This window comes from Myotis myotis, unplaced genomic scaffold (genome assembly GCF_014108235.1).
Source record: "Myotis myotis isolate mMyoMyo1 unplaced genomic scaffold, mMyoMyo1.p scaffold_m19_p_6, whole genome shotgun sequence".
Classification (NCBI taxonomy): Eukaryota; Metazoa; Chordata; class Mammalia; order Chiroptera; family Vespertilionidae; genus Myotis; species Myotis myotis.
In genome coordinates, this window is record NW_023416368.1 from 81,750,327 (window position 1) to 81,776,497 (window position 26,171).

Below are 26,171 nucleotides of genomic sequence, written 5' to 3' on the forward strand. Positions count from 1 at the left end.
ACTGGCCAAAGGTGGGGGTGTCTATGGGGGACACAAGTGTTGGCTGGGGGACCCCGCGCAAGGGACTTGATCTCTAGTCTAGGCCAATAGAATGGGAGCTCCAGGATGGCCATACCTGATGTCATGAATGAAACAGCGCCCTGGCACAGACCAGGCCTGGAGTTTCATCTGTAAATGGGCTGATCAACCCCACAGGCTGATGTAAGAATCTAGAATGGGATTCATTCTAGATTCACCTGCTATGAATTTCTCAGAACACCCTGTGGTTCTACCTCACCAAAGCCTAGCCCAGACCCACCTGTTGTCATCAGCTTGGCTGTCAGCACCCCAGGCCAGACCATCCTCCTCTTTCTCCTGGAAGACTAGACAGTGTCCTCTCTCTTTGCTCTCCTTCCTTTCATTCTTCTGGAGCTCCAGCTTTGTTCTGCACACAGCAACATGCGCAGGAATCTTTTAAAAATATAAGTTGGATCAAGGGCACATCTTTCCTTAATGTTTCCAAAGGGCTTTTGCTGAACTTGGAATCGACTCTAAACCTCTTATTCAGACTTACACAGGTCCCTGGGCTTTTCTCCCAGGCTCCCCCTTACTTACTGCAGTTCAGCCACAGGGGTCTTTCCATCCTTGAAGCACACTAGACTCCTTTCAGCCTCAGGATCTTTGCATTTGTTGATCCCTCTTCTTGGGACTTTGTGTCCTATGGCTTATTTAGGTTTGAATCCCAGTTTCGCTCCTTCTCCAGGGGGATCTAAAGGAGGAGGTCTCTAGCTTGTGAGCTAAGAATGGTGTTACATTTTTAATTGTTGGAAAAAGCCAGAAGAGGAGTAATATCTTAGAACATGTGAAAATTGTATGGAATTTAAATTGGAGTGTCCATAAACAGTTTTATTTGAAAATAGCAATATCCTATATAATAAAAGCCTAATATGCAAATTGTCCTCTTGGGCACGAGTTCGACTGGGAGTTTGATTGCTCTCTATGACATGCGCTGACCACCAGGGGGCGGCATGGAACGAAGGAAGGCCCCAGTTGGTAACCAGCATCTGAGGAAGGGAGGCCCTGGCCAGCAGCCGGAAGGCTCCAATCGGCCCTGATTGAGAGCCAGGCCTAGGGACCCTACCCGTGCACGACTGGCCTCTAGTATTCATTATATGTCATTACATATAATCCCTTCTTGGCCTTTGCCATATCTCTGAACCCTGTGACCTTTAATGAATTCTTTCCCTGCCTTTTTATTGGTTTAAAGTTGTTAAATAGATACTGTATATCATTTAAAATAGAAAACTGCCAGCCATGAATAGGAGGTGATTGTAAAAATAAACAGGGCCCTGGCTGGTGTGGCTCGGTGCTGTCCCATGCATGGAAAGGTCACAGGTTGGATTCCCAGTCAGGGCCAATGCCCTGGTTGTGGGCTTGACCCCCAGTAGGGGGCTTGCAGGAGGCGGCAGATGGATGTTTCCCCCTCTCCCTTCCCCTCTCTCTTAAAAAAAAATCAATAAAAACATTTAAAAAATATCAAAAAAATAAACAGGAAAAATGAGGTTTTAAAATTTTGGGTGGCTACTGTTGCCTGCCAAGGTGCTGAGCCTGCCTTTTCTAAAGAGATTAGCAAAGTATTAGAGGGTGATTAAAGGCATATTATCACTTACCTGAACTTTCTCCTTGACATGATGAGAAGGCGTGACAGATAATTGAAAATGGGATAACTATAATCCATGTGATTTGGTGTCATTTAATGCCATGTCTACATGTCTCCTAAAGTCATTTCATACTCTACATTCATCCCACACTTTGGGAAACTCCCAGAAACACGTCATTACTTGGTAAATATAATCCAGTTGTGGTTTTCCAAGGCACATTGAGAGATGCTAAACCTATCAGCCTGATAGGCCAACTGAATTTCCACTGGTTACACAATTTTCATCACAGTGCCCGTGGCTGCCAACACCATGCCCTGCAGGCTTTCTTTTGATATCTTTATTTGGTCTCCTCTAAGAAATTAACTTAGTCAATATTTATTAAACAAATATTTGCTCGTCACCTACTCTGGTGGTTTTAAAATATGGCCCCAAGTTATTTGACCTTCTTCCCATCAAGAGCGAAGTCTCTGTCCCCTTCCCTTTCATGGGGATGAGCTTGTTGCTGGTCCATCAACAGAGTATAGTAGAAATGACACCAGGGAACTTACAAGGCTAGGTCATGACAGAGTGAGGGGAGGTAACTTCCGCCTGCTTTGCTGGCACACTTGCTTTTAAAAGTCTTCAGCCATCATGTAAGCAGCCCAACTGCCCCGAGGCAGCCATGCTGTAAGGAAGCTGAAACACAGAGACCATAAACCCCCTGAGAGAGAACTGCCGCACCTATGCCTTGCTGTTTCTCACCTTCAGAAACCATGGAAGATAAATTAAATGATGGTTGCTGTTATAAGCCACTGAATTTGGGGGATATTTGTTATGCAGCAATATATATCCGCCAGACCTACTATGCATCAGACACTGCTTTACATGTTGGGGTCCAAGATGAACAAGACAGACCTTGCCTTCCCGGAACTTTGCATTCTTCGGTGGGGAGACTGACAATAGGCAGGTAAGCAAAATCATTTGAGATAGTGACTAGTGCTACAAAGAAAATAAAATAGCATATTGTGACACAGTGACAGAAGGGATACTTTAGATTGGTTGGTCAGGGAAGTAGCCTCTGAGGGGTGACATTTTAGTAGATCTGTAGGAGAAGCACTCTAGACAGAACAGTGAGTGCAAAGGTCTGAGGCAGGAACCAGGTTGGTGAGCTGCAGGAGCAGTGAGGAGAGCTGTGTGGGCCAGGACAGAGTGAGGAAATGCGGTTAGGGAGGGGCGCGAGCGAGAAATTTGGTGTTTTTCCTAATACAAGGCTTGGAAGTGGGAAGTGGAGGGATCCAAATTGTTTACCTTAAACTGCTGATCAGCCTCTCTGCTGCCTGCTTCCTCCTTAGCTTACTAGGAGACAAGTCCGAGGTACCCCTGAGCCCGGCTGAGCTCTGAGAACTGTGAACTTCCTTATCCACAGCCAAGATGGAAAATGGCTTGTATAGCTGGGCTCCAGGTAAAAGCCTTCACAACTGTAATTCAGTTCTTGTTTTCCCATCGTGGGCAGGGAGCCAGCCATGTGAAAAAGTATCTGCCTTGTGCCCAGCCTCACACTGAGGTCAAGACCCAGAGATGAATCAGATACAGTTCCCTCCGTCAGGGAGCTTAGAGTCAGGTGGGGACAGAGGGGAGGCATCGGGTTGCCTCTCCGGCTCAGCACCGTTCCCTGTCTTCCGTCTGTGAGTTTCTCACAGTAGGATGTCCAATGTGGCTGACACTGACACAGAGGGCAACCCCTGACCTAAGCTGGGTGCGGCAGTTAAATATGGTATGGAAATACTTACCTTACTCTATTTTATTTGTAATTAAAACATTTTTTAACTTTTGTCTTAGCGGTGTGGCTCAGCTGGTTGGACGTTGTCCTGTGTACCCAAAGGTTGCCTGTCCGATTCCCAGTTAGGGCACATGCCCGGGATGGGAGCTTGAGATCCTGGTAGGGAGCGTGCAGGAGGCAGCTGATGGATGTTCCGCTCTTCCATGGATGTTTCTCTTTCTCTTTCCCTCTCCCTTCTTTCTCTAAAAGTCAATAAAAATATTATTTAAAAGTTTTCACTTTCAAATTAAACTAAATTCACTTACCAAAAATGCAGAAATAGTACCAAGACATTACACATAGCTTCACCCAGATTCCCGAATATTCACATCTTAGGTAAGTGAAATGACCAAAACCAGGAAGTTAACATTGATGCAGTACTGTTCACTAATGTACAAACCTTAGTCATATTTCATCACTAACATTTATTTTCTGTTCCAGGATCCAGTCCAGTATCCCTCCATAAATGACATCCACTTGGATGTTGTTTCTCCATAGTCCTTCGGTAGGGATCAATTCCTCAGCCTTATTTTTCCTTAACCATGACACTGTTACAAGTACTGCCCTATTTTTTGTAGAATGGCCTTAATTTTTGTTTTTTAATGTTTCCTAGTGATTAAATTCTGCTGATGTATTTTGGGCAGGAATAATGTGGGAGTGATGTGTTCTCAGGGTGTCCTATTAGGAGGCACTTGATGTAGGTTTGTGTCCTCACTGATGATAACTTAGATCAATAGGTCTATGGTATCTGCTAGGTTAATACTTTTCCCCTTGTAATTATTTAATATCTAGCCGGGATATAAATAAATAGGGAATATTTGAGGAAAAGGAGAGGCAGAGGGAGGAAAGAGCTTGTCTTTCTAGGCAGTATTGCAATTTAGTAAACAAAGCCCCCATTCTAGGCAAAATCTGAGCTCACAGTGTCTGTGGACCAAAAGGAAAAGGCTGTGTCTCACAGTGACCACTGGGAGGTGGCAGAAGATTGGGATTAATTAAAAATGGCTCCAGGAGAAAAGCAATTCATTCCTTTTTTATTTTATTTTATCGTATTTTTAAAATATATTTTTATTGATTTCAGAGAGGGAGAGGGCGAGAGAGATTGAAACATTAATAATGAGAATCATTGATCAGCTGCCTCCTGCACGCCCCATACCGAGGATCGAGCCTGCAACCCAGGCCTGTGACCTGACCGGGAATCAAATCTTGACCTCTTGGTTCATAGGTCAATGCTCAACCACAGCCATGCCGGCTGGGCTTTTCCTTATTTTTTTAAAAAAATATTTTAAAAATTGATTTTAGTGAGGGTAAGGGAGAGAGCGAGAGCAAGAAAGAGAAACATTGATTTGTTGTTCCACTTATTTATGCATCCATGGGTTTATTCTTGTGTGTGCCGACTGGGAATGAACCTGCAACCTTGGTGCATGGTATTGGGACAATCTAACCAACTGAACTACCCGGCCTTTCTAAGTAAACTTGTGGGGACTCAAAGGCTCTGCACCTGTTGGGGGTCTGGCATCTCTTGGGAACAAGGTCAGTAGGTGCTGGCTGCACCAGCAGAGGTTGAGCATATTTCAGTTGCACTGCGCCTGGCAGCTCTGAGGATCATGCTGTCATCGGTACGCATGTGCCACCTCAGAAACAGGGGCTCCAGATCCTGGGAGGGCTTCCGAGGTCTGAGAATCCCTACTGATCCTGCCTGCAAAACTCCTAGGGGCGCTGGCGGGGTGGCTCAGTTGGTTGGAGACTCCTCCCATACAGCAAAAGGTTGTGGGTTCGATTCCCAGTCAGGGCACATACCTAGGTTGTCGGTTTGGTCGCCGGTGGGAGCATGTATGGGAGGTAACCGATCCATGTTTTTCTCTCTCCCCCTTCCTTTCTCTCTAAAATCAATAAAACAACAACAACAAACATCCTAGAATGAGGATTTAAAAAACACACCAAAAAACTCATGGGAACTAAGGTGTCTTGCTTTGGAGACTGGTTGCAAACCCCAAAAACTACCTTTGGCCAAATGTAAAGAAAGGGGGAATTTGCTTGAAAGTTAAGAGGATGCTAAGATCAAAGAGGAGAAAACACTGGGCAGTCCCAGCAGGTCTTGGCTGGGAATTGTTTAGCATTATCAGAGGGGCACCTCGTGAGAATGCCCCAAATTCAGTTGTTTTCAGTCTTACAGTCATTCAACTCCCTGGTCAGATTCCAAGCAGCAAGTATTGCATGGGCCCAGCACCACAAGGCATTTATCAATCTCTGCCCTGCCTAGGGTCCCACCTCTATCCAGTTCAAGCCTCCATCAGATGTTGATTGAGTGCCTCTAGGTGCCCAGCTGTTGGGGAGATGCCATTTGAGGTATCTTGATGCCAGTGGGGGCATCCAGTGGGCAGTGGTACATATGAGGGCTAAGGGAGGGGACTTTTCAACCCATTTTGTAGTTATTGGCCTCTCACTTATGGGCCACCATCCTGGAATGAAACCCCAAGTTCCTGCCAGGATCTAGGCAGCCTTCCTTATCTCCCCCCATTTGCCCTTCCCGCCCCATCTGTCACGCTGTGCCGGCCATAGTGGCCTCCTTGCTGCTCTCCACACGACAAGTCTGTTCCAAGGATGTGAGAGAACCCACATAGAAATTGGGTTCTATGGGAGAAAGGTCATCCCCAAAGAAGGTGGGACAGAAGCTGGATAGCAAAACCCCACAATTGTCCATCACAGAGGATTCTAGAAGGGACCCATAACCTCAAAATAGGGTGAGAACTACTCTCTGGCATTGTGCCTTTGGATACATATGAATATTCAATACATTACAGTCCAATACCACACACACACACACACACACACACACGATATACACATTTATACTGAAATTAAGATTTTATAAAGCCATGCTTATTTTTATTATGTTGACACTCCTGATCTTTTCTATCTTAGTCCATTAAAAAGAAAACTGAACTGATCCTAAGTCACAAGCATGATTTTATAACCCACTCGGCCTGCCGCTGGACAGTGGCTCTAGCAGGCCTCGGCCCTCGTCCCCCCTTCCCCTACCACACTCAGTTCAGCCCCTAGAGCCTTCCTTGTAGACTTTAACAAGTACCTAGTTGACCTCCTTGCTTCCAGTTTCTTCATGTTTAATCCATCCTTCCAGAATCAGTCCAGCTTTAAAAATTCTGACGGTGGCCTCCCAAGTTTCGCTTTGTCTATTCCTCATCTTTCCTCCACATTTTCTCTCCTTTCCTCTGACTTCCCATGATCCCCAGGCATAGTATCTTCTCCTAGAGGCCTTCTTCATTCATTAATTCACTCACTCATTCACTAAATGTTTGCTAAGCATACAGTGTGCTAGAATTGGGAAATAGTCTTGAGCAAGGCAGACAAGTTAACACCTGCAGTGGGGTGTGTAGGTGCATCTATGGGTCCCCCTGCACTCCCTTTCCGCCCAACTGTGGCTTATTGAATTCTGATGGGGCCATTAAAGCTATAATGATCACCAGGGACCCAGGCTCCTTCTGTCACATTGCTTTGCCGTCCTTATTAGATAACATCCACCTCAAGATCTAAGCTGGCTGTTGGTGCTCCAGCCATCATGTCTGCATTCCAGCCAGCAGCTTCAATTCCCCCATGTGTACAATCGGGGTAGTACCTGCCTTGGAAGATCGTCAAAAAGAGGAAATCAGACCAAAGTGTCTATTGTGGAGCTCCTGTGATTAGGCAGAAGCTCCCAGAGGCTCTTGGTAGGATGAGGTTCCCTCCATTGTGCAATGCCTGCTTCCCAGAGCCCTTACCCAGTGGGCCCTCCAAGGAACTTGGCAGCCTGTGGGACTTCAGCAGGTTCCCTTGCTCATATCTCTGACTCCTGGGGCAGTAATCACGTAGGCACCACCCATGTTCAATCCACCCCCACTCAGACCTCAAGGGCAGGGCCTGATTCTCCTCCAGGGACCCTGCCACCCAACACCCAGCCTGTTTCTCTGAAGGGGAAGGCGGGGGAGGGGGGGTGGCCTACTGTTTGGTGCAGAGCTATTGTTGCTAAGTAGCTGAAATTGTGAATCACCAGAGAGTAGGGGGGAGTCTGGGTTCCGTGAGACTGGCCGGGAATCAGCACAGTGTCAGGGCCTGAAGAAGAGGGAGTTCACCAGGATCAGCCATGGAATTTGTGGGGCCCAGTGAAAAGGAAAATGTAGGCCCTTTGTTCCAAAATTAAGAATTTCAAGATAGTGACAGAAGAGCATCAAGCCAAGCACAGACCCTGGAGTCCCAGCCCAAGGAAGTGATGGACAATTTTAGTGTCACCTGGAGGCCCCATCATAGAGGATTCTAGAAGGGACCCATGGCCCAGGGCCACTTCCTGGGACAGAGAGGCCTGCTCTGGGGCCTAAGGCCGAGCATCCCTAGGGGCGTGTGGGGTACTGGCCGGGCAGTAAAAAGCGGAGGCTGATCAGGAATGGCATCACTCTTCTCTGCAGGGTTTCTTCAAAGTCCTATGATCCCCAGTGTCACACTCCCCTGGGAAGTGGTGGTCACAATATGGATTCCCAGATCCAGCCCAATCCCAAGAGGCAGGCTTTCTTCAGCTGGGGCCCAGGGATTGGCTAGTTTGGAGCAAGCTCTAGCATTGGTTCTTAGGAGATTCTGGATTTGCCAGCCACCCCCCCCGCCCCCCAAATAAACCTTGAGAACTGGTGGGCTGCTTCAGTGGCTGGAGTATGGATTTATTCTGTAATATTTGAATGAATTTACTCGGTTTACAAATGGCCTCGACCATCCTGTGCTAGGAATTGTTTCTTGCCATCTTTGGCCCTGGACTGGCCTTGCTAAGTGAAGCTTGAAGAACATGCTCCTTCTCCAAGCTGCTGTTCCGAGCAAGCTGGGAGGGAGCATCTACCCTCCAGCACCCTGGGGTGGGAGGGGGCTGGAGTGTGGATTGTGACCCCCAAATGGGTATGCTTAATGTGTTTACTGCAATGAAAAACGCGAACAGGCTCGGAAGACTCGTGTCTTTACTGTCATTTGTAGTCCTCCTCGTGGAATCCTGCAAAGGACACGGCAGAGCCTAAGGCAGAACCCAGCTGACACTGGGAAAGAAGAGGCCATCACAGTGCACGCCCCGTGGCTTCAGGGCCTTCCAGCAGAGGAGATGTATATTTAAGAACATTCTCTCTGTCTGATTTTATCTAAGTCTTGAACGCTAAGCCCAGACAGACATTGTGATCATCATGGACTTGGGGTTTCTACAGTCAGCGAGTCTCTTTCTTGCCATTTCCTCCCCCACCACCACCCCGCACACCTGGCGAGGGCCGAGGTGGGCCCAGCGCTCCTGCTTGACGTGAATGAGATAAAATATTGGGGACCAAATATACTGCAATACACATTATTAAGAAATGTTCTAACAACAATTGGAGCACAGAACTATTGGTATAAAGATATTTCCAAAGAGAGAAACATTTGCATTGCATTAGATGGCGCTTCCTAGACTAGAGGTTTGTCTTTCTTTGCAGTTGCTTTTGGGACAGGACTCTCACACGGAGCAACCAAGTGCGTGTTGCTATTGGGACACAGATTGGGAGTTGAAAGTTCAGGGCTGTCCAAGTCCTTGGGATTTGTTTGTCCCCAGAAAAGGTCTCTACTTCAATCAGCTCAAGGTGGGACCTGCCCAGCATCACCGTTCTCCAGGATCACCAATTCCAAGGCAGGCGTTCTGGAAGATTCTGTGGACCACACTGCAGGCACGGCTATTGGCGCAGCTTTGGCGGGATGGCGGGCTTCTGAATGCACCACTGGAACACTGACTGCCTGGGCCCCCTTGGATCAGACGCGTTGCAGACTCAGCGGTTGGCTTCATGTTGGCTGTAGCCTTGGACAGACCCACAGTCCTTCCTGGTGCTGGTAATCCTTCTGGTGTTAATTCTTAGCACAGCGGGCCTATTTCTGTGACTTGTTCTTTGAGCCACATGGGCCCATGGGCTGCCTGCCATCTAGGGACACGCTGTGTGGACCTTTAGAGTCTAGAAGTGGGGCCCTGGGACCTCCCTGCTTCAGCACAGGACAGGAGGCCGAGGACAGTCTGTCTACGAGAGGCCATGGGGTGCAGTGCGGAGACACGCCTTTCCATCACAGGGGCACCAGAGCAGGGTCTCCGTGGATGAGGTCAGCGTGGGACTGACCAACAGCTATGAGACACCCTTCCTTCCTGGGATCTGCCTGAGTTTAAAAATCACGGTGAAAACGGGACTGAGCTGAATGGAGAAGCCCAACGCAGAGGTGCTGACCTACCCAGCTCGGTCTTTCCAGCTCGGCGGGGTGTGTGGAAGTGGCCTGAAGGTCACAGTCCAGCAGACGGGATAACTAAGACAGTCAGGAGGAAAAGATGATCTGGGTGACCCCCAGGGGAGCCACTCAGGTACTCAGAACCAGGTGTGACCTTCAGCCGTGGTGAACAACAGTTTTCTTGGGAAGGAACAGCATGTCGTTTCAGGGTGCACATGCCCTGGGATCCTTTGAGTCAGAGTCAAGGTCACTTCATGTAAGAGGCACGACTGTTGTGGAGCTCGAGGAGGCCAGGCAGGCCTGGGGAAGGGCCTCAGTGCTACATACCCTACAGGGAGTGGTTCGGGTCGCTGCGCTCCCGTTTTACCAGGGGCTCACCCAAGCTGCGGGCATCCGCATCGGCCTCACTGCTCCGGTCTTCACTGATGTCATCTGTGGGGTCAGTGTTGGGGAGGAAGGGGTGGGAGGGGGGGTGACAGGAGGGAGGGAGAGAGAAGCACATCCTCAGGCGCTCAGGCATGAACAGACCTCAGCTCTGGTCTGGTTAACCTGGTCCTTCCCGGCCTTCTTATCCGTGACTTCTCTTGACCAGTGCTCATTTGCCTGGGTCACATTCCTGGCAGGTTTTCCCTTAGTGCTTGGTCCTCCCACCCCCCTGGGGGCAGGGAATGGGCTGGAGCTGGGGGCCTTTCTGCCCTGCTACCCCTTCAAATCCTCCCTCCCACCTCATTCCTGGCTGTGGCCCTGCTCCTTGGAGCCTGGCTTGGGTGCCCATGAAGTGCCACACTCAAGTAGGAGAGGACAGGGCTACTCGGAGGCATCACTGGGACACCTACTGCTGCCTGGGTGTCACCCTCTGGGTGCCAGCTCCTGAGTCTCTCAACCCACCCGAGAAGCTGCCCTGATTTTCCACCAGGCCACTCGCAGGAGTAAGCCTCATGGGAAAGCCACGGACACACCCACCTTTGTCCAGCAGTGTCAGTGACAGGGAGGCGAGGTCGTTGAACTGAAAGAGAGAAGACCAGCGTCAGGCCTTCTGCAGAGTGGGTCCTCGTGAATGCCAGCAGTTAAAACAGGCTTTTGCTTTGTAAGTGAGGGCTTCTTATATAAGAAGTAGCTACGATGCTATGTGTCCCCTCTGCCACTTTCCGGGTTGTGTCTAAGAGCTACTAGAGAGTTGAGGGGGTGCTGACTGCTCAGGCCAGAAAGGAGACAGGGGCTGTGGCCTCTGAATAGTGACAGTGAAGGAATAGCTGGCATTTATCAAGGGCTTATTATGTTCCAAAAGCTGTATAAGTATAACCTCATTTCTTCCTCAAAATAATCCCACATGACCCAGAAATTCCACTCCTGGGTAGATACCCAAAATAACTGAAAATAGGTGTTCAAACAAAAACTTGTACACACATGTTTACTGCAGCACAATTCACAATAGCCAAAAGGTGGAAAGAGCCCAAATGTCCATCAATAGATGAATGGAAAAACAAAATGCTGAACATCCACATACTGGAATACTCAGCCATAAAAAGAGCAAAGCACTGACACCCCCTACAACGTGGATAAACCTTGAAAACATGATGCTCAGTATGAGAAGCCAGAGACCAAAGGCCACATAGTGTGATTCCATGTGAAATGTCCAGAACAAGCAAATCCAGAGACAGATTCATGGTTGCCAGGTGCTGGGAGGAGGATGGGAATGGGGCTTCTCTTTGGGGTGATAGACTGTTCTGGAATTAGATAGAGGTAATATTGCACAACACTGTGAATGTACTAAATGTCACTGAATTGTTCACTTCAAAATGGTTAAAATAGTAAATTGTATGTTATATGTATTTTACCACAATAAAAAAAAAAGGCCTATGTTTGAGGCCTCATTCAGAGGCAGGGTATCCTGCTCAGAGTGAGAATAAAGAGTTGGCCGAGGAGACAGGATCTGAACCCAGGCCTGCAGGCTCCAGCATGAGAGATCTTTCCTGCCCACTGTCCACTGTGTCATACTCAGCGACTCCCTCACCCCTGGAGGCTTCTCCGGTCCTCACCTCTCCCATCACAGCAATGGGTGTCTCCCCGGTTGCCTTGGCGACGCGGTGCTCCACCAGATAGAACATGTACTCATCATACAGCAGGCGTATCAGGTGGAAGGAGCCGAAGCTGGCAGCACTGCGCAGGGTGAGGTCTCGGATCACCATGGAGCTGGGGGACGGGCAGACAGAGGCTAGGCACCTTTTGGGAGCACAGAGCCCCACCAAGCAGGCGAACCAGGCTTTTCTTCAGCTCTGGGGTCGTCTGGGAACCTCTTAGACCTACAAGGGGCATGCCAGTTGCCAGACCACCCCCATGTCCCAGTGTGACTCAGGTGGGGACAGGCAGATGGGAGGTGAGCAGGAGCAGTGGCTCTAAAAAGAGGCCACTGAGAACATAAAGGTGACAGTCTCTGACATAAGCCTTAGAGACCGCCTTTGGTAAGGAGTCCTTTCAGCGCCATAATGACTCCCCAACAGCAGGCCATCTTTCCCGGCCTCCCCTGTATCCTTCCCTCTTCACTCTGGTTTAGGTACCTAAAAACAAGACAGAATTTCAGGGTGCCTTTGCCTCTGGGGTTGGCAAACTAAAGCCCACTCCAGACCAAACCTAGCTTACCACCCTGTTTTTATACAACCTGAGCGCTAAGAATAGTTTTTACATTTTAAATGGTTGGGGGAAAAGTCAAAAGAATTATTATTTTTTGACCCATGAAAAGTATCTGAAATTCATGTTTCAGTGTTTATAAATAAAGTTTTATTGGTACACAGCCATGCCTATTTATTTACATGTGTATGCCATGTGCCAATAAAACTATTATTCAAAAATACTTAGTATCGGATTCTTTTTAAAGAACAAAAAGTGGCCCCTGATCTCAAGTAACATGGCACCCAACCAGAAACCCAGGTCTATACACACATCTGCCATGTAGTCCCAAACACTCAAATGCCCATTTCAGAGCTCACCTACTCTCAGCTAAGTCTAATCACTATCGTAGCAATACAAGACAGGCAGGGCAAGATGGGAAGGGAGACACAATATAAATACAGACTATTACAGTAATTAAATAAGGGGTTATCACACTGGGGTGCTCTGATGCCTTGAGCCTAGTAAGCAAACCAAAATCTAAGCCATGTCAATGTCTGAGAGTGAAACTTACAAACAAGGAGTCACAACTAGTTCCCAAATAAGGCAGCTGCTCGAATCATGTCACTGCTTTGCTTCCTCATTTTCTCTATAACACCTGGTCCTCATTCCTGTTGGTGGAGGCTCCTGACACTTTGGGTTTCACGCTGACCAATTCGAATTGGTATTTGTTCAAATGTTTGGAAATTTTAATGTCTCAGTTTAACTTTTAATAGGTTGAAAATGTCCATACTTGTATAATCACAATGGGGCTGCAGGGAGTTAGTAAAGACAGCTGATAACGTTAGTTTATTTAATCTTTTTGCTTCTCTGGGCCAGCGTGTAGATGCACTCTGAAGGCAGTGTTGTTTAGCCACAGAAAATGACAGCTGGCTTCAGTTGGTTGTGACTTTGAGATGGCTTAGGGTGATCTGTACAAATCTGTGCGGGTGCCCACCGACTGTGATGCTTTATCTCACAGGCTTATTTGAGGGGCACACTTGGCGTCACACGTTGTCATGATGCGCCGCCTCTTCCCTCATGGCCTGATTTGGACTGAAGGTGAGATGCCTTAGGAAGAGTAACCAACGAAGGAACCCATGTGGTGACTGTGTCCAAACTGGCACTTTAGAAAGTGAAGGTCACTTGAAGAACATTCTTGAATGCAAAGGGCGTGCTTTTAAGTGGACAGGGTGAAAGGGCTCAGGGTTTGTGATACGTTTTCTCTTTAGAAGCTTCTTTGGCTCTGTACGGCCAACTCCCCTTAGGAAATGAAGGGCCATGGACTGCAGGTCCCTGGGAAGGAGGCTCACCCCCTGCTCACCTCTCGCTGCCTCTCCCTCCACTCCCCACCCCAGGAAGCTGTGCTTGGTTTGAGATTGTGCCAGCTCCCTTCTCCGGAAGCTCTTTGTCAGACACAAGGTAACAGGTCTGGACGCTCATGACAACTCAGGCTGTTCAAACACTGTTTGTTAGGGGACCCCATGTCCATACTCTTCAGGTCTCACCTCCCATCTGTGGCCCACCCAGCTCAGTTCCAACCTCCCTTCCCCTGAAACCCCCCACTTCCTCCTGTGCTGGTACTCTGTACCCACTGCCCCCAACCCGGCCTCTGGTGCTATGCTTCAGTTCAAGTAGCTTTTCTGAACCATCTCCAGGTATGTTTCGGGTTCTCCACACGGGCCGATAGCTTCCTGCAGTAGGAACATTAGCGGAACTCCACCAGGAGAAGCTCAACCTGAGCATGGTGATCCCTCATGAAGCTTGTGCCCATCCCTGTACCGTTTTCTCGTGGATGCTATAGAAATAAGTCCCTTAAACCCAATAAAATGAAGTCAGGTAGTATTTCATCCTTATAGCGACAAGTGCCCATGTCACAGAGGCAACGGCCCCCTTCAACTTTAGCTGTGTTCTCGTTTTCACATTTCTAAGTCATAGGCTCATCCTACTGCTCTCGACTGGTCAGATCATGACTTTCCCTGAGACACGCCACCACAGGCACTGTCTCTGTACCGAGACTCAGAGGTGCACCGCCTTCTTCATCCGTCATCTCAATGTTGCTTCACAGTACTTTTTGGCTTAGTGTTCCCTTATGTGACAATGGGGTGTTAAGCTCACAGCTGAGCCAGGCACTATATTAGGCTCACATTTCCTTCTTCACTCACTCAGCCCACCTTTAGGGGCTGGGAAAGGTGCAGTGGAAAAAACAACATCCTGGCTCTTGGGGTGTGTGCTCAATCACAGAGGAGACAGACAACAGATAGGCAAAGAGAGAACAAGGTGACAGGTGACCATGAGAAAAAGCAAGGCATGAGGGACAGAGGAATAGCAGGAGCGTGCTTTTACTTAGGGAGGTCTGGGAAGGCTTCTCTGGTGATGATCTAGCCACATGGCTAAATGGGGCAGAGGAAGGCAGTGTAAGACCCTGAGGTGGCAAGGCTAGAGTAGAAAGTGAGGAGGGAGTTGAGAACAGGGAGTTACTGGGCAGTTGGCTTAGAGACCAGTGAAGTTTTTTTGTTTTGTTGTTTTTTTAATAAGACCCAGATAGTAAATATTTTCAGCTTTGTGGCCACATGGTCACAACTCTGCTAAGGATCCATAAACAGTGAGTATGGCCTAGTGTTAATAACAGTTTATTTGCACAACCAGGTGAAGGATGGTCTGACCTGACAGCTGTAACTCCCTGTTCAGCTGGATCACGCATGGCCTGAAAGCCTTAGAGTGGCTATCATCTTCCTGGGGTTAACTGATCTCCCTCCCTCCCTCCCTCCCTCCCTCCCTCCCTCCCTCATCTATCTTCAAAATATATTTCAATTGATTTCAGAGAGGAAGGGAGAGGGAGAGAGAGAGATAGCAACATCAATGAGAGAGAATCATTGATCAGCTGCCTCCTGCACGGCCCCTACTGGGGATCGAGCCCGCAACCCTGACATGTGCCCTTAACTGGAGCTGACCCTGGGACCCTTCAGTATGTAGGTGAATGCTCTATCCACTGAGCCAAACCAGCCAGGGCAACTGACCCCTTCTTTAAAAATGTTCAATTTTCTATGTATTTATCACTGAGACCAGGACTCCCCTGCAGAACTGCTGGGCTGCTGTTAGCAAGCACAGTCCGTGTCTTCTGGGCAGTGTCCCTTCTGAAGCCCCAGTTCCCCTGCTCCCTTCTACAAAGGTTAGAATTGCATCTTGGAAACGGTTTTCCTTCAGAATTCTGAAGATACTGCTTTCTCTGTACCCAGACTCACAGGAAGAACTAGATCCTGAATTCTAGTTCAGTCAGAAGACACTGTTCTGGTTCTTAGGCCTTCAGTGCGGCCCGTCGCTTTTTCTTGGACGCCTTTTCGGTTGTCTCCAGCCTATTACTCCACAGGGATGCTCTGTGGGGAGGGTGTCATTCATTGTATTGGAAACACGGCGGCTTCTTCAGTTTGGAGGCTGGTGCCCTTCAGTTCTGAGACAGCTACTTGATTATGGTTTTATTATTTTCTTTCCCTCCATTTTTTGTCACTTAAAATACTTAGTGAACCTTCTAGATCAAATCCTTTCATTTTTTTAATGATTTTTCTCACATTTTTTTCTTTCTCCATATTTTTTCCTCTCTCATATTTACTTTCTGTGATAGTTTATGTGTCAACGTGGCTAGGCTCTGGTGCCCCGTTATTCAGTCAAACAGTGTCCAGGTGTTGCTGTGGAGGTATTTTGTGGCTGTGGTTCCCATCTATCACCTCTCGACATTAAGTGAAGATTACCCTTGATAACATGGGCCTCATCTAATCAGTTGAAAGGCCTTCAGAGCAAAATGGAGGCTTCCCCGAATAAGAAACCCCACCCGTGGCCTGCAGTGTTGCCTGCCTGAGTCTCCAGCTGCTGGCCTGCCCCACAGATTTCAGACTTTCAGGTCCTCACAATTGCATGAGCCAATTCCTTGAACTACATCTCTTTATATATCCTATATAATAAAACCCTAATATGCAATCGACTGGACAGCAGAATGACCGGTCACTATGATGCGCACTGACCACCAAGGGGCAGATGCTCAATGCAGGAGCTGCCCCCTGGTGGTCAGTGTGCTCAGCCAGAAGCCGGGCTCACGGCTGGCAAGCTCAGTGGCGGTGGCGCCTCCGCTGCAGGCAGGCGGTAAGGAGAGAGGAGTCCCGGACTGTGAGAGGGTGCAGGCGGGCTGAGGGGCCCCCTCCCTCCCCATCCCTGCATGATTTTCTTGCACTGGGCCTCTAGTTAATATATAATAATTATTTCTATATTCATATACAATTATGATTAACTATAATGTATTTACATATATAATTTAAGCTATATATACTCTTGACACACCTGACCCTTGCCCAGTACCATTCTGCAGGGACACATGGGACCATAGGGGAAGTGACGCCGGTTTCTGTCTCCTGCTTGCACTTAGAAGTGAGTGACTAAAAGCCCAATGGTTGCTCCCCGTCTGGCTCACTGACCTAACTGACCACCTCACACCACCTCCCAAACTCTTGCTCTCACTCATTGATCCACCATCATCTGCTCTCCTGTTCTCCTTGTTCTGGGGATTTATGCCTTTTCACCACTTCCTTTACTGCCACTTTGTGGGGTTTTGCTGGGGAGCAGAAATAAACACATGGGCTCAAGCTGCTATGTTTCTCCAGAAGGCTCGATGACGATTTCTGTCTGTGGAAGCCTGCCACCTACTTTTAGGCCACAGGGTGCCTCTGGGCTTGACTCTGGGAGCCAGCCTGCCAGATGAGGCCTGCAGGTTGGGCCCTGGTTTGGGCTTTTGGCTACTGAAGGCGGGACAACCTCTGGAGACCTCCACCCCTGCCCTTCCAGAGTTCTCGGGGAGTTCAAGGGGCACTTACCTATAAAAGGACCATTTCAGCAGGAACTGCCGGGCGGCCTTGGGGAAGCTGGGGCTGCCCGCATGCTGCTTCAGGACCTGCGTGACCACGTTGTCGAGCCAGCTGGCCCACTGGTCCAGGGAGCTCTGCTGCTGCAGGGTCAGCTTGAAGTCCTGCTCCAGCCGCTGCACCACGCTCTCCTTGCACTGGCACACCCACGAGGCTTGCTCCTGCAGGCGCAAGGGCGGTGGGTCAGAACAGAGTCAGTGACAGCCCCCACTACCAATGCCATGGGTGAGAGCTCAGGGATCCAGACTGCGGCCATCTCCTGAGCACCAGCTCCACGTCTGACCTTAGGCCGAGCATGCACCCATCCTCACCCGTGGCCTTTTCCAACTGCAGTCAAGCACCATTAGTACCCAATCTCATGGGGACGGAGACAATGGAACAGAGAGGGAACCTGTCCCAGCATATAAGGACTTAAATCCAGGTTTCCCAGACCTATATCTCCAATTATACCATGTCTTTGGGTTTTATTTTTGAGTGGTCACTCTTGTGAATGTGTGTGTGTTTAGTGGGTTGACCCAGGGCCTGAACTTGACATAAATAGAGTAGCAGGATCCATTTACTGACAGCCTGAACTTTTCTAGGCCCAAACAAAGAACTATGAATGTGGCAACAGGAAGGTACAATTTTAAAGAAAATGCATCAAGGTGATGGTCACAACTCTGAGAGCCTGAGAGATCCTGAAGTGGAGACCTGCGGTCCTTGGGTGCGCCGACCCTGAATCTAGTTCCTGCAGCAGAAATGTGCGCTGGGTTTGCTATGGCTGCAGATTGAGGGTTTATGCATTTTTCTAAGGGGTGGAAGTCCAGTCCAGAGGGGCTGGGGTCTCGCGCACATTGTCCTCGCCTTGCAGTCTGGTCCTGGAACCCCATCCAGGCTGTGGGGAAAGTCACCTGCACGTTGGCAAAGTCCACGCGGTTGAGGTCGCTGAGCATCTGGTTGATCTGGGAAGTGTTCTGAAGCACGGCCCGGGCCGCCTGTGCCAGGTGATTGAGGGATGTGTATCTCCGCAGGGTCTGGGCGAAGGCGCTGACCACGCTGACCTGTGGCCAAAGACGGCATGAGAGGGTGAGCTGCACGCATGCACTGCACGTAGGGAAAGCCTATTCTCTCTTCTCCTTGGAGGGCATGGGCTCAGGGACAGTCAGGGGCAGGGAAGAGGGATGCACCCTTGTGACAGTCTCAAGAACCTGAAGAGTAAGAATCAGTGGACACAGATGTCACCAACACATCACGTGGCACCTATAGTAGACATTGTGGCATCAGTGGGTTAGAACTCAATTCCATCAGCTCTCTGGAGAGCTTGGTGAGAATGTTGGTTCCTGGGCCAGCTGGGGCAGACTCTGTGGGGGTGGCCTTGGAATCTGTATTTTACTGACTACCTAGATGGTTCTTTTGCTCCCTGAAGTTGCAGTATCACCGGCCTAACAGCAATTCCAGACTACAGGCAGGCAGACCAGATGCCCAAAATCTGGCCTCCTCTGTACATGGCAACGCTTTAAGAAATGTGTGCAAGAACAATTGCAAGAAGTTATTCTCTTTTTCCCTTGTGGGCCAAATCTCCACACTTAAATTCTGATTTGTGGCCAAGACTAATGTCATAAGGTTACAGCAAGGAGATTAAATTCCGTCTTTTCATGAGCATAGAAATATTCAATCTCTTGTGAGCTGACCCAAATGTGCCACATCAAATGGCATCTTCCGTCAAGCCCCTCCCTGCCACTACCTATCCTACATCAGCAGCATCTTCAGGACTTCCTGAAGGGACCACTGATCCTCAGGACACACAGGAGCGACCGGCTCTCCCTGGGGCCCAGCAGTCAAGTTCTCCCAGAGCAGAGGGAGAGAAGCCCCCTCCTCTGAGCTACTCCCGGCCCCCTCCCTTTACAGCACAGCTAGGCCTAAGGGGTCCCCAGGCCCGTGGCCTCTGCTCTGGATACCAGTGTGGTCTGAAGGCCCAGACCCCATTCCCAGGAGTCACCTTCGTCTGGATAACCTGTTGTGGGAAGTCACTCATGGCGTTCGTCAACCAGCCTTCCAAGCTCTTGGCAAAGTTACGGATGGCCTGTGTCAAGGTGCCTGGGAGACGGAAACACGGTATTAACAGTGAGAAAGGCAGAGCCTCGCCCCTCAGGATCAGTCATGAGTAAGAGGCAAATGTAATGAAAGTTACCACCCAAAAGCAACACAGAGGAAAAGAGAAGAAGGGAGCAGCACAGGCATGGGGGATAATTTGGGACACTTGGTGAGGGGAGCCTGGAGTAAGAGTTAGGGCCTGTCCAGACCATTCATCTGGTTCTCATGGCTGGGAGTGCTCCTGGCCTTGAGCGGGTGGGGGCTAGGGATGCTGCTCAACACCCCACAGTGCCCAGGATGACCCCACAGAGAGTGACCTGGCCCCAGTGTCAGCAGTGCTGAAACTGAGACCCTGATACACATGCAAGTAAATATATCCTATCAACTTCTAAATTGACTTTGAGATGGGTTACAGTGAGAAGGAAATAATAAGACTCTAAAAATAAAAAATCCCCCAATGTAAAAGCAAATCTACCCCAAATTCAAACCTTAATATAGACTTACTGCACACTATACTTAACAGCTGTTGGGCAGGCAAGGCGATAGGAAAAATGCAATCATTATGCTGTTTCCCATTTTCTGGCACAAAAGTAGCAGTGCAAGAAAGACCGGGGGTTTCCAAGCACTGACACAAATGTGCATAGGTCACCTGCCAAGTGTAACCTGTGGTGTCTGCTGGAGGCATTAAGAGCGAGGCCTCCCATTTGACCCAGTGATCCAACTTCTAGGAATATATCCCAAGAAACTAGAAACACCAATCAGAAAGGATATACGCACCCCTATGTTCATAGCAGCACAGTTTACTATAGCTAAGATTTGGAAACAACCTAAGTGCCTATCAGCAGATGAGTGGATTAAAAACTGGTACATCTACACAATGGAATACTATGCTGCTGTAAAAAGGAAGGAACTCCTACCATTTGCAACAGCATGGATGGGCCTGAAGAGCATTATGCTAAGCCAAATAAGCCAGTAGGAGAAAGATAAATATCACATGATCTCACTCGTTTATGGAATATAATAAACAACATAAACTGATGAACAAAAACAGATCCAGAGACAGAGAAGCATTGATCAGAATGTCAAACCTCAGAGGGAAGGTAGGGGAGAGTGGGAGTAAGGGGGAAAGATTAACCAAATGACTTATATGCATGCATATAAGCCTAACCAATGGACACAGACACCAGGGGGGTGAGGGCATGAGCAGGGGGGTGAGGGGTGGGGTAAAGAGGGGATATGAACACATATGTAATATTTTAATCAATAAAAAAAAAGAACAAGGCCTCAGCCTTGGCCAGTATGCTAAGTGGTTAGAGCATCGGCCTGCACACCAAAGGGTTGTGGGTTCAATTCCCGGTCAAGGACATGTACCTGGGTGGCAGGTTCACTCCCCACCGCTGGTCAGAGTGCATGCAGGAGGCAACCAGTCTGTCTCTCTCTCACATCTCTTGCTCTCTCTCTCTCTCTCCCTCTTTTCCCTTCCCCACTTCCACTCTCTCTGAAAAAGCAATGGGGAAAATATCCTCTGGTGAGGATTAAAAAAAACAACAACAAAAAACAATGAGGCCTCAGGTACCCACCTTGCTCACCCTTCACTTGGGATGATGCTGGAGCCCACAGGAAAGTCTGGAAGTCAGGGGCTGGCACAACAGTGCCTCCTGGTGGTGGGAGTTACCACCACCACCAGAGGCCTGGCAGGCAGTTCCCAGTCAGTTCCCTGGGAAGGTCCATGCCAGCCCTAATGGGTGTAGCCAGCGAGGCCCATGATTTCATTTTTTTTCCTCCTTTCCTAAATTAAGGATGCTGGAATCTGGAGAAAATTCTATAGAATCCACCTTTCGGTGCTAAAGAACCACAGGTTTGGGAGGAAGCTGAGCTCAGCCTCATATCAACTTGAGGAAATTGGGATAAAACCGGATTCAGACTATCCCTAGGGCTTTCAGCAAATGCAGCAGCCTGGAGGGATATGGATGTCCTGAGACTTGGGCCCCACAGTCTAGAACTCCTTTGGGGACATCAGAGACCCAGAAGCCCACAGCACTGGGCAGTAGCATGAAGCCCTAAGCCAGCCCAGACTAGGTGGGCAGGGACCTGAGAGTGGACAACCCTCACCAGAGCCATAAGGCCCTCCCTCCTTCTCTCCCCGGGTCAATGACAAGGAAAACGTGCAGGCAGGGGTGAGCATCTTTCCAGGGTGACCAAGCTGCTGCTCTCACTGGATTCTGTGTCCCAGTCTGAGCTGGACCTGACAGAGTGGCTGCAGGGGTGCAGGGGAGAAAGGAGAGAGGCAGGGGAGCAAGCTGCTTACTGGGTACTGGCCGCAGCACGTCGGGGATGAGGACCTCCACCAGGGCCTGGTAGAGGATGTGGTCACAGTTCCTCATCCACTTAAGGATGGGGTCACATTTACACAGAGACACCAGCTTGTCCTTCGGGAGGATGGTGGCTTCAGGAATCTCATCACTGTGGGGGAATGGAGGAGACGAGGTAAGCCAAGGCCTGGAGACCACCCCACGCAGGTCATGCTGTCCACCCCCCGCCTATGGCTGAGATAATGACATTTCCCACTGTGGCTACTGCTGACTTCTCTTTGGGATGGCATATGGTCACCAATGAAACACTCACTTGAAACAAGTGAATGGGCAATGCAAATTACAAATCAACTGTCAGAAGTATAAAAACAACATCTAATTATGGGGGGAGTGCCAATTCGTGGAAAGTAGATGCATTTATCTGTGGGTCACAGTGTGGGTGTCATCGCGCCTGTCGGGGGGAACAACCACAATACCTGGCTGGTAGAGAGGCAGGGCCGTCGCTGGAGGAGGCTTTAGCATTCCAGAAGGAAAGCCACAGCTTCTCAATGTAGTGGAACTGGAGGTTCATCACGACATCTAAAGTTGCCTGGAAGTAAAATTGGCCCGTTAGACGCATGAATGTGGGTGTTCAAAAGGGTGTGGGTCCCTCCAGCTGGTTTGGCTCAGTGAATAGAGCATCGGCTTGTGGACTGAAAGGTCCGGGCTTGATTCTGGTCAAAGGCACATGCCCAGGTTGCAGGCTCTATCCCCAGTAGGGGGTGTGCAGGAGGCAGCCAATCAAAGATTACCATTGATGTTTCTCTCTCCCCCTTCCTCTCTGAAATCAATTAAATATATATATATATATATATATATATATATATATATATATATATTTAAAAAAGGGTGTGGATCACATGTCATCAGGACATTCTAAGCAGTCAGTGGTGATTCAGGTTGTGGGGGAGGGGCTCTTTTGAAATCAGAGAGAGATCACAGTGGAGATGGAAAGGGACAAAGGGGCGCTGTCCAGGGGGCAAAGATTCTATCTGCTCCTTGGCTAGAGGGAGCAGGGGCCGCTCTGGGTCCTCTGTGTTGTCAGGGACACCTGGGGATGTCCGAGGATTTGGTAGTCCTGGGGAAGCACACTGGGCTCTGCACCCAGGCCCTGGGGGCACTGAGGTTCCCACTGAATCCCCACAGCCCAGGTGTGGGCTCTTCCTGGGGGCCACCTGGAGGGGGCAGTCACCTCACAGTGCCGCCGATAGGCCAGCTGCAGGGCCTTGACGTCTTGAAGCGTGATGCTCTCCTGCAGCAAGACGCTGCCCAGGTCAGGTGCTGGGAACTCCGGGAAGACGTGGGAGACATCTGGGGGGTGGAGGGAGGACGGAAACGGGGTCATCAGCAGACCTGCAGAAGGTCCATGAGCCAAAGCTGGGCTGGGTGTCCCGTGTGCTAGGGGATGCTATCCAGAAGTGGTGGTGACCACCTGACAACCCTGGGCGGCATCCTGGCTTCCCTGAGCAGTTACACAGCTTTGTACGCTTCAGTTTTCTCAGGTACAGTGTGGGGACAGCATCACCTCCCACCAACATGAAATATGCTGAGACAAGACAAAGCATTGCGCCAGGGCCCAGACACAGTGAGTGTTCTCATCGCCCCAACAGGGGAGCCAGCCAGAGCAGTGCCTCTGGGGACAAGGCTGGCCCTGTGGTGATCCCGGGCATGACAACCTCTAGAAGACCCAACACAGGAGGGCTCTGTTCAGGCTCAAGAAATACATTAAAAATACACCAAGCCACTGATGTCTCAGTGTGTGTATGCTTGACACTGATCCCAGTGACCCTCCCTGGGCATGTCCCGGTGGCAGGCTCTTAGGATGCAATCCCAAGAAAGCAGTGGGGCCACCGGGTGTGGGGGGGCGGGGGACGGTCTCTCCCACAGTTCCCAGGGAAGAGGGCCAGGCAGCCCTTTGTGAGGGCCCCGGGAGGGGAGAAATCCAGTTTTTCAGGGTCTTGAGCATCCAGTTAAGCAAGGAGGAGAACCCAGGAGGACAGCCAAACCCTGCTGCTGCCCTGAGCCTACAGGTTTTACAACAGGACATCTAGCGTGGCCGGTGTGGCTCGGCTAGTGGGAGTATCATCCTGTACACCCAAAGGTCTCGTGTTTGATCCCTGGTCAGGGCGCATATCCAGGTTGCAGATTCGATCCCCGGTCAGCAACTGATCAATGTTTCTCTCTCACATCGATGTTTCTCTCTTCCCACCCCCTCTAAAATCAATAAACAAACAAACAAACATATCCTCATGTGAGGATTAAAAAATAAAATAGGACATCTAGTCTTCTTTCTGACAGGCATTTAATTTTATTTAGTTGTGGTTTTTTTTGTTAATCCTCACCACAGGATATTTTTTTCATTGATTTTTTTTTTAGAGAGAGTAAAAGGGAGGGTGAGGGGAGGGAGAGAGGAAGAGAGAGAGAAAGAGAGAAACATCAATCTGAGATTGGTTGCTTCCCACGCATGCCCCCACTGGGTCCGGGGATCAAACTTGCAATCCAGGTAGAGTCCCTTGACCGGGAATCAAATCCTCGACCCTCTGGCGCACAGGCCGATGTTCTAAGTACTGAGCAACACTGGCCAGGGCTATTTATTTTTTTGATGGTCATTTTATACATTAATTTTGGGGACATATGCTGACTGTTCTAAAATCTCAGGGATGACACAATGAAGTTTATCTAAAACTTTCGATGTAACAAAAAGGTGTCAGGCTCTGCTGGGTAGCTCAGTTGGCTGGAACGTTGTCCAGATATGCCAAGGTTGGGAGTTTGATCCCTAGTCAGGGTACATACAAGAATCAACCAATGAATAAGTGGAACAGCAACAACAAAATCAATGTATCTCTCTCAAATAAAAAGGAATTTATAAAAAAGAAAAGGTGTCACACAAGAAAACTGCTTAATGCACCCCTGTAGATGCTGCTGGTGCTGAAACCCACAAGCACCCAGAAGTGCTGAGGAGAGCCGGAGCTTTCACAGCAGGCCCTGCACCCAGGGGTGGGGGTGTCCCTGCTCACCTATGTATTGCTGGTGGTGCTGGCTCTGGGCGGCCATGGCCTGCTCTGGCGTGCTGTGTAGGCTGCTGTGCGAGCCATTGTCCCCAGGACTGTCCGACTTCTGGACTGGCCGGTACCTGGGTAGAAAACACACATGCCACCATGAGGCCCCAGCAACACTGCCTAGAAGGGGCCTGAGGAGCACAGGGCTGAACAGGGTACAGTTGGTGTGTGTGTGTATAATCTATAATAATAAAAGCATAATATGCTAATCAGACTGGACAGCCAAACGACCTTCTGGACGTCATTCCGGACAAAGCTGCAGCGGCGGGGGCTGAGGCAGAGGCGGTTAGGGGCGATGAGGCAGGCAGGCAAAGTGGTTAGGGGCGATGAGGCAGGCAGGCAAAGTGGTTAAGAGCGATGAGGCAGGCAGGCAGAGTGGTTAGGAGCGATGAGGCAGGCATGCAGAGTGGTTAGGGGTGATCAGGCAGGCAGGCAGAGTGGTTAGGGGCAATCAGGCAGGCAGGCAGAGGCAGTTAGGGGCGATCAGGCAGGCAGGTGAGCAGTTAGGGGCGATCAGGCAGGTGAGTGGTTAGGAGTGATCAGGCAGGCAGGTGAGCGGTTAGGAGCCAGTGGTCCCGGATTGTGAGAGGGATGTCCGACTGCTGGTTTAGGCCCGATCCCACAGGGGGTCCCGGATTGCGGGAGGATGCAGGCTGGGCTGAGGGAGTTTCCACGCCCCCCACCCCACCCCCCACCATGCACGAATTTCATGCACCGGGCCTCTAGTTTTAAAATAATTGTAGTCAAATATACATAACAAAATGTACCACCTTAATAATTTTTAAGTGTATAGCTATGACATTAAGTACATTCACATAGTTGTACAACCATCACCACCATCCCCCTCCAGAACTTTCTATCTTCCCAAACTAAAACTATGTCCCTATTAAACACTAACCCATCCCTGCCCTTCCCCAGCCCCTGGCTCCCACCATCTCCTTTCTGTCTCTATGAATCTGACTCTTCTAGGGACCTTCTATGTCTGGACCTCCTCTAATATCTGTCCTTTTGTGTCTGGCTTCTCTCACTGAGCATCATGTCCTCCAGGTTCATCCCTATTGTCCTGTGTCAGATGTCCTTCCTCTTTACGGCTGAATCCTATTCTATTGCATATATATATGTATATTACATTTTAATGATCCATTCATCTGCTGTTGGAGTCATTGATTTATTGGGGTCATCGACTGGAACTTTATTGGGGTCACCGACTGAAACAAAGGTGCCACTCTGTCAGGGGATGTGGATAGTGGGGAGGCTGTGCGTGTGTGAGGCAGGGAGTATATGTATCTTTTACTCAATTTTGCTGTGACCTAACATCACTTTAAAAAATAATGTCTATTTTTTTTTAAAAAAGAGAGCACTCCGTAAGTGCTGTTAGCTTGAGGTTGCATCCTCGGCCCCAAGTCCTTCTGGCCTCCCTTCATGTCAGTGGAGGT

General features: G+C 49.4%; 1 protein-coding gene and 1 long non-coding RNA gene across 18 annotated transcripts in view; one reads left to right on the forward strand and one right to left on the reverse strand.

The window, feature by feature from the left end:
* The first annotated feature begins 1,491 nt into the window (after positions 1 to 1,491).
* Positions 1,492 to 4,516, forward strand: LOC118657646. The gene is made up of 3 exons (XR_004968065.1): positions 1,492 to 2,586; positions 2,972 to 3,081; positions 3,459 to 4,516. It is a non-coding gene; the product is annotated as an uncharacterized LOC118657646 (long non-coding RNA).
* Positions 4,517 to 8,411: 3,895 nt separating this feature from the next.
* RFX2 (regulatory factor X2) overlaps positions 8,412 to 26,171 on the reverse strand; it is a 90,011-nt gene continuing 72,251 nt past the window's right edge. For 11 of the 17 annotated variants that reach the window (XM_036312467.1, XM_036312474.1, XM_036312478.1 and 8 more), the window contains 10 exons: positions 24,694 to 24,809; positions 22,869 to 22,987; positions 22,114 to 22,226; positions 21,634 to 21,788; positions 19,231 to 19,328; positions 18,143 to 18,292; positions 17,205 to 17,413; positions 11,736 to 11,919; positions 10,660 to 10,702; positions 8,412 to 10,128 (listed from right to left, as the gene is read on the reverse strand). In XM_036312467.1, the coding sequence (XP_036168360.1) occupies positions 10,025 to 10,128; positions 10,660 to 10,702; positions 11,736 to 11,919; positions 17,205 to 17,413; positions 18,143 to 18,292; positions 19,231 to 19,328; positions 21,634 to 21,788; positions 22,114 to 22,226; positions 22,869 to 22,987; positions 24,694 to 24,809 (1,291 nt within the window). In that variant the 3' untranslated portion in view covers positions 8,412 to 10,024. Of the gene's footprint in view, positions 10,129 to 10,659; positions 10,703 to 11,735; positions 12,255 to 12,276; positions 12,707 to 17,204; positions 17,414 to 18,142; positions 18,293 to 19,230; positions 19,329 to 21,633; positions 21,789 to 22,113; positions 22,227 to 22,868; positions 22,988 to 24,693; positions 24,810 to 26,171 lie in introns of those variants that run through there. The other 6 variants (XM_036312469.1, XM_036312463.1, XM_036312472.1 and 3 more) reach the window with 3 other exon arrangements.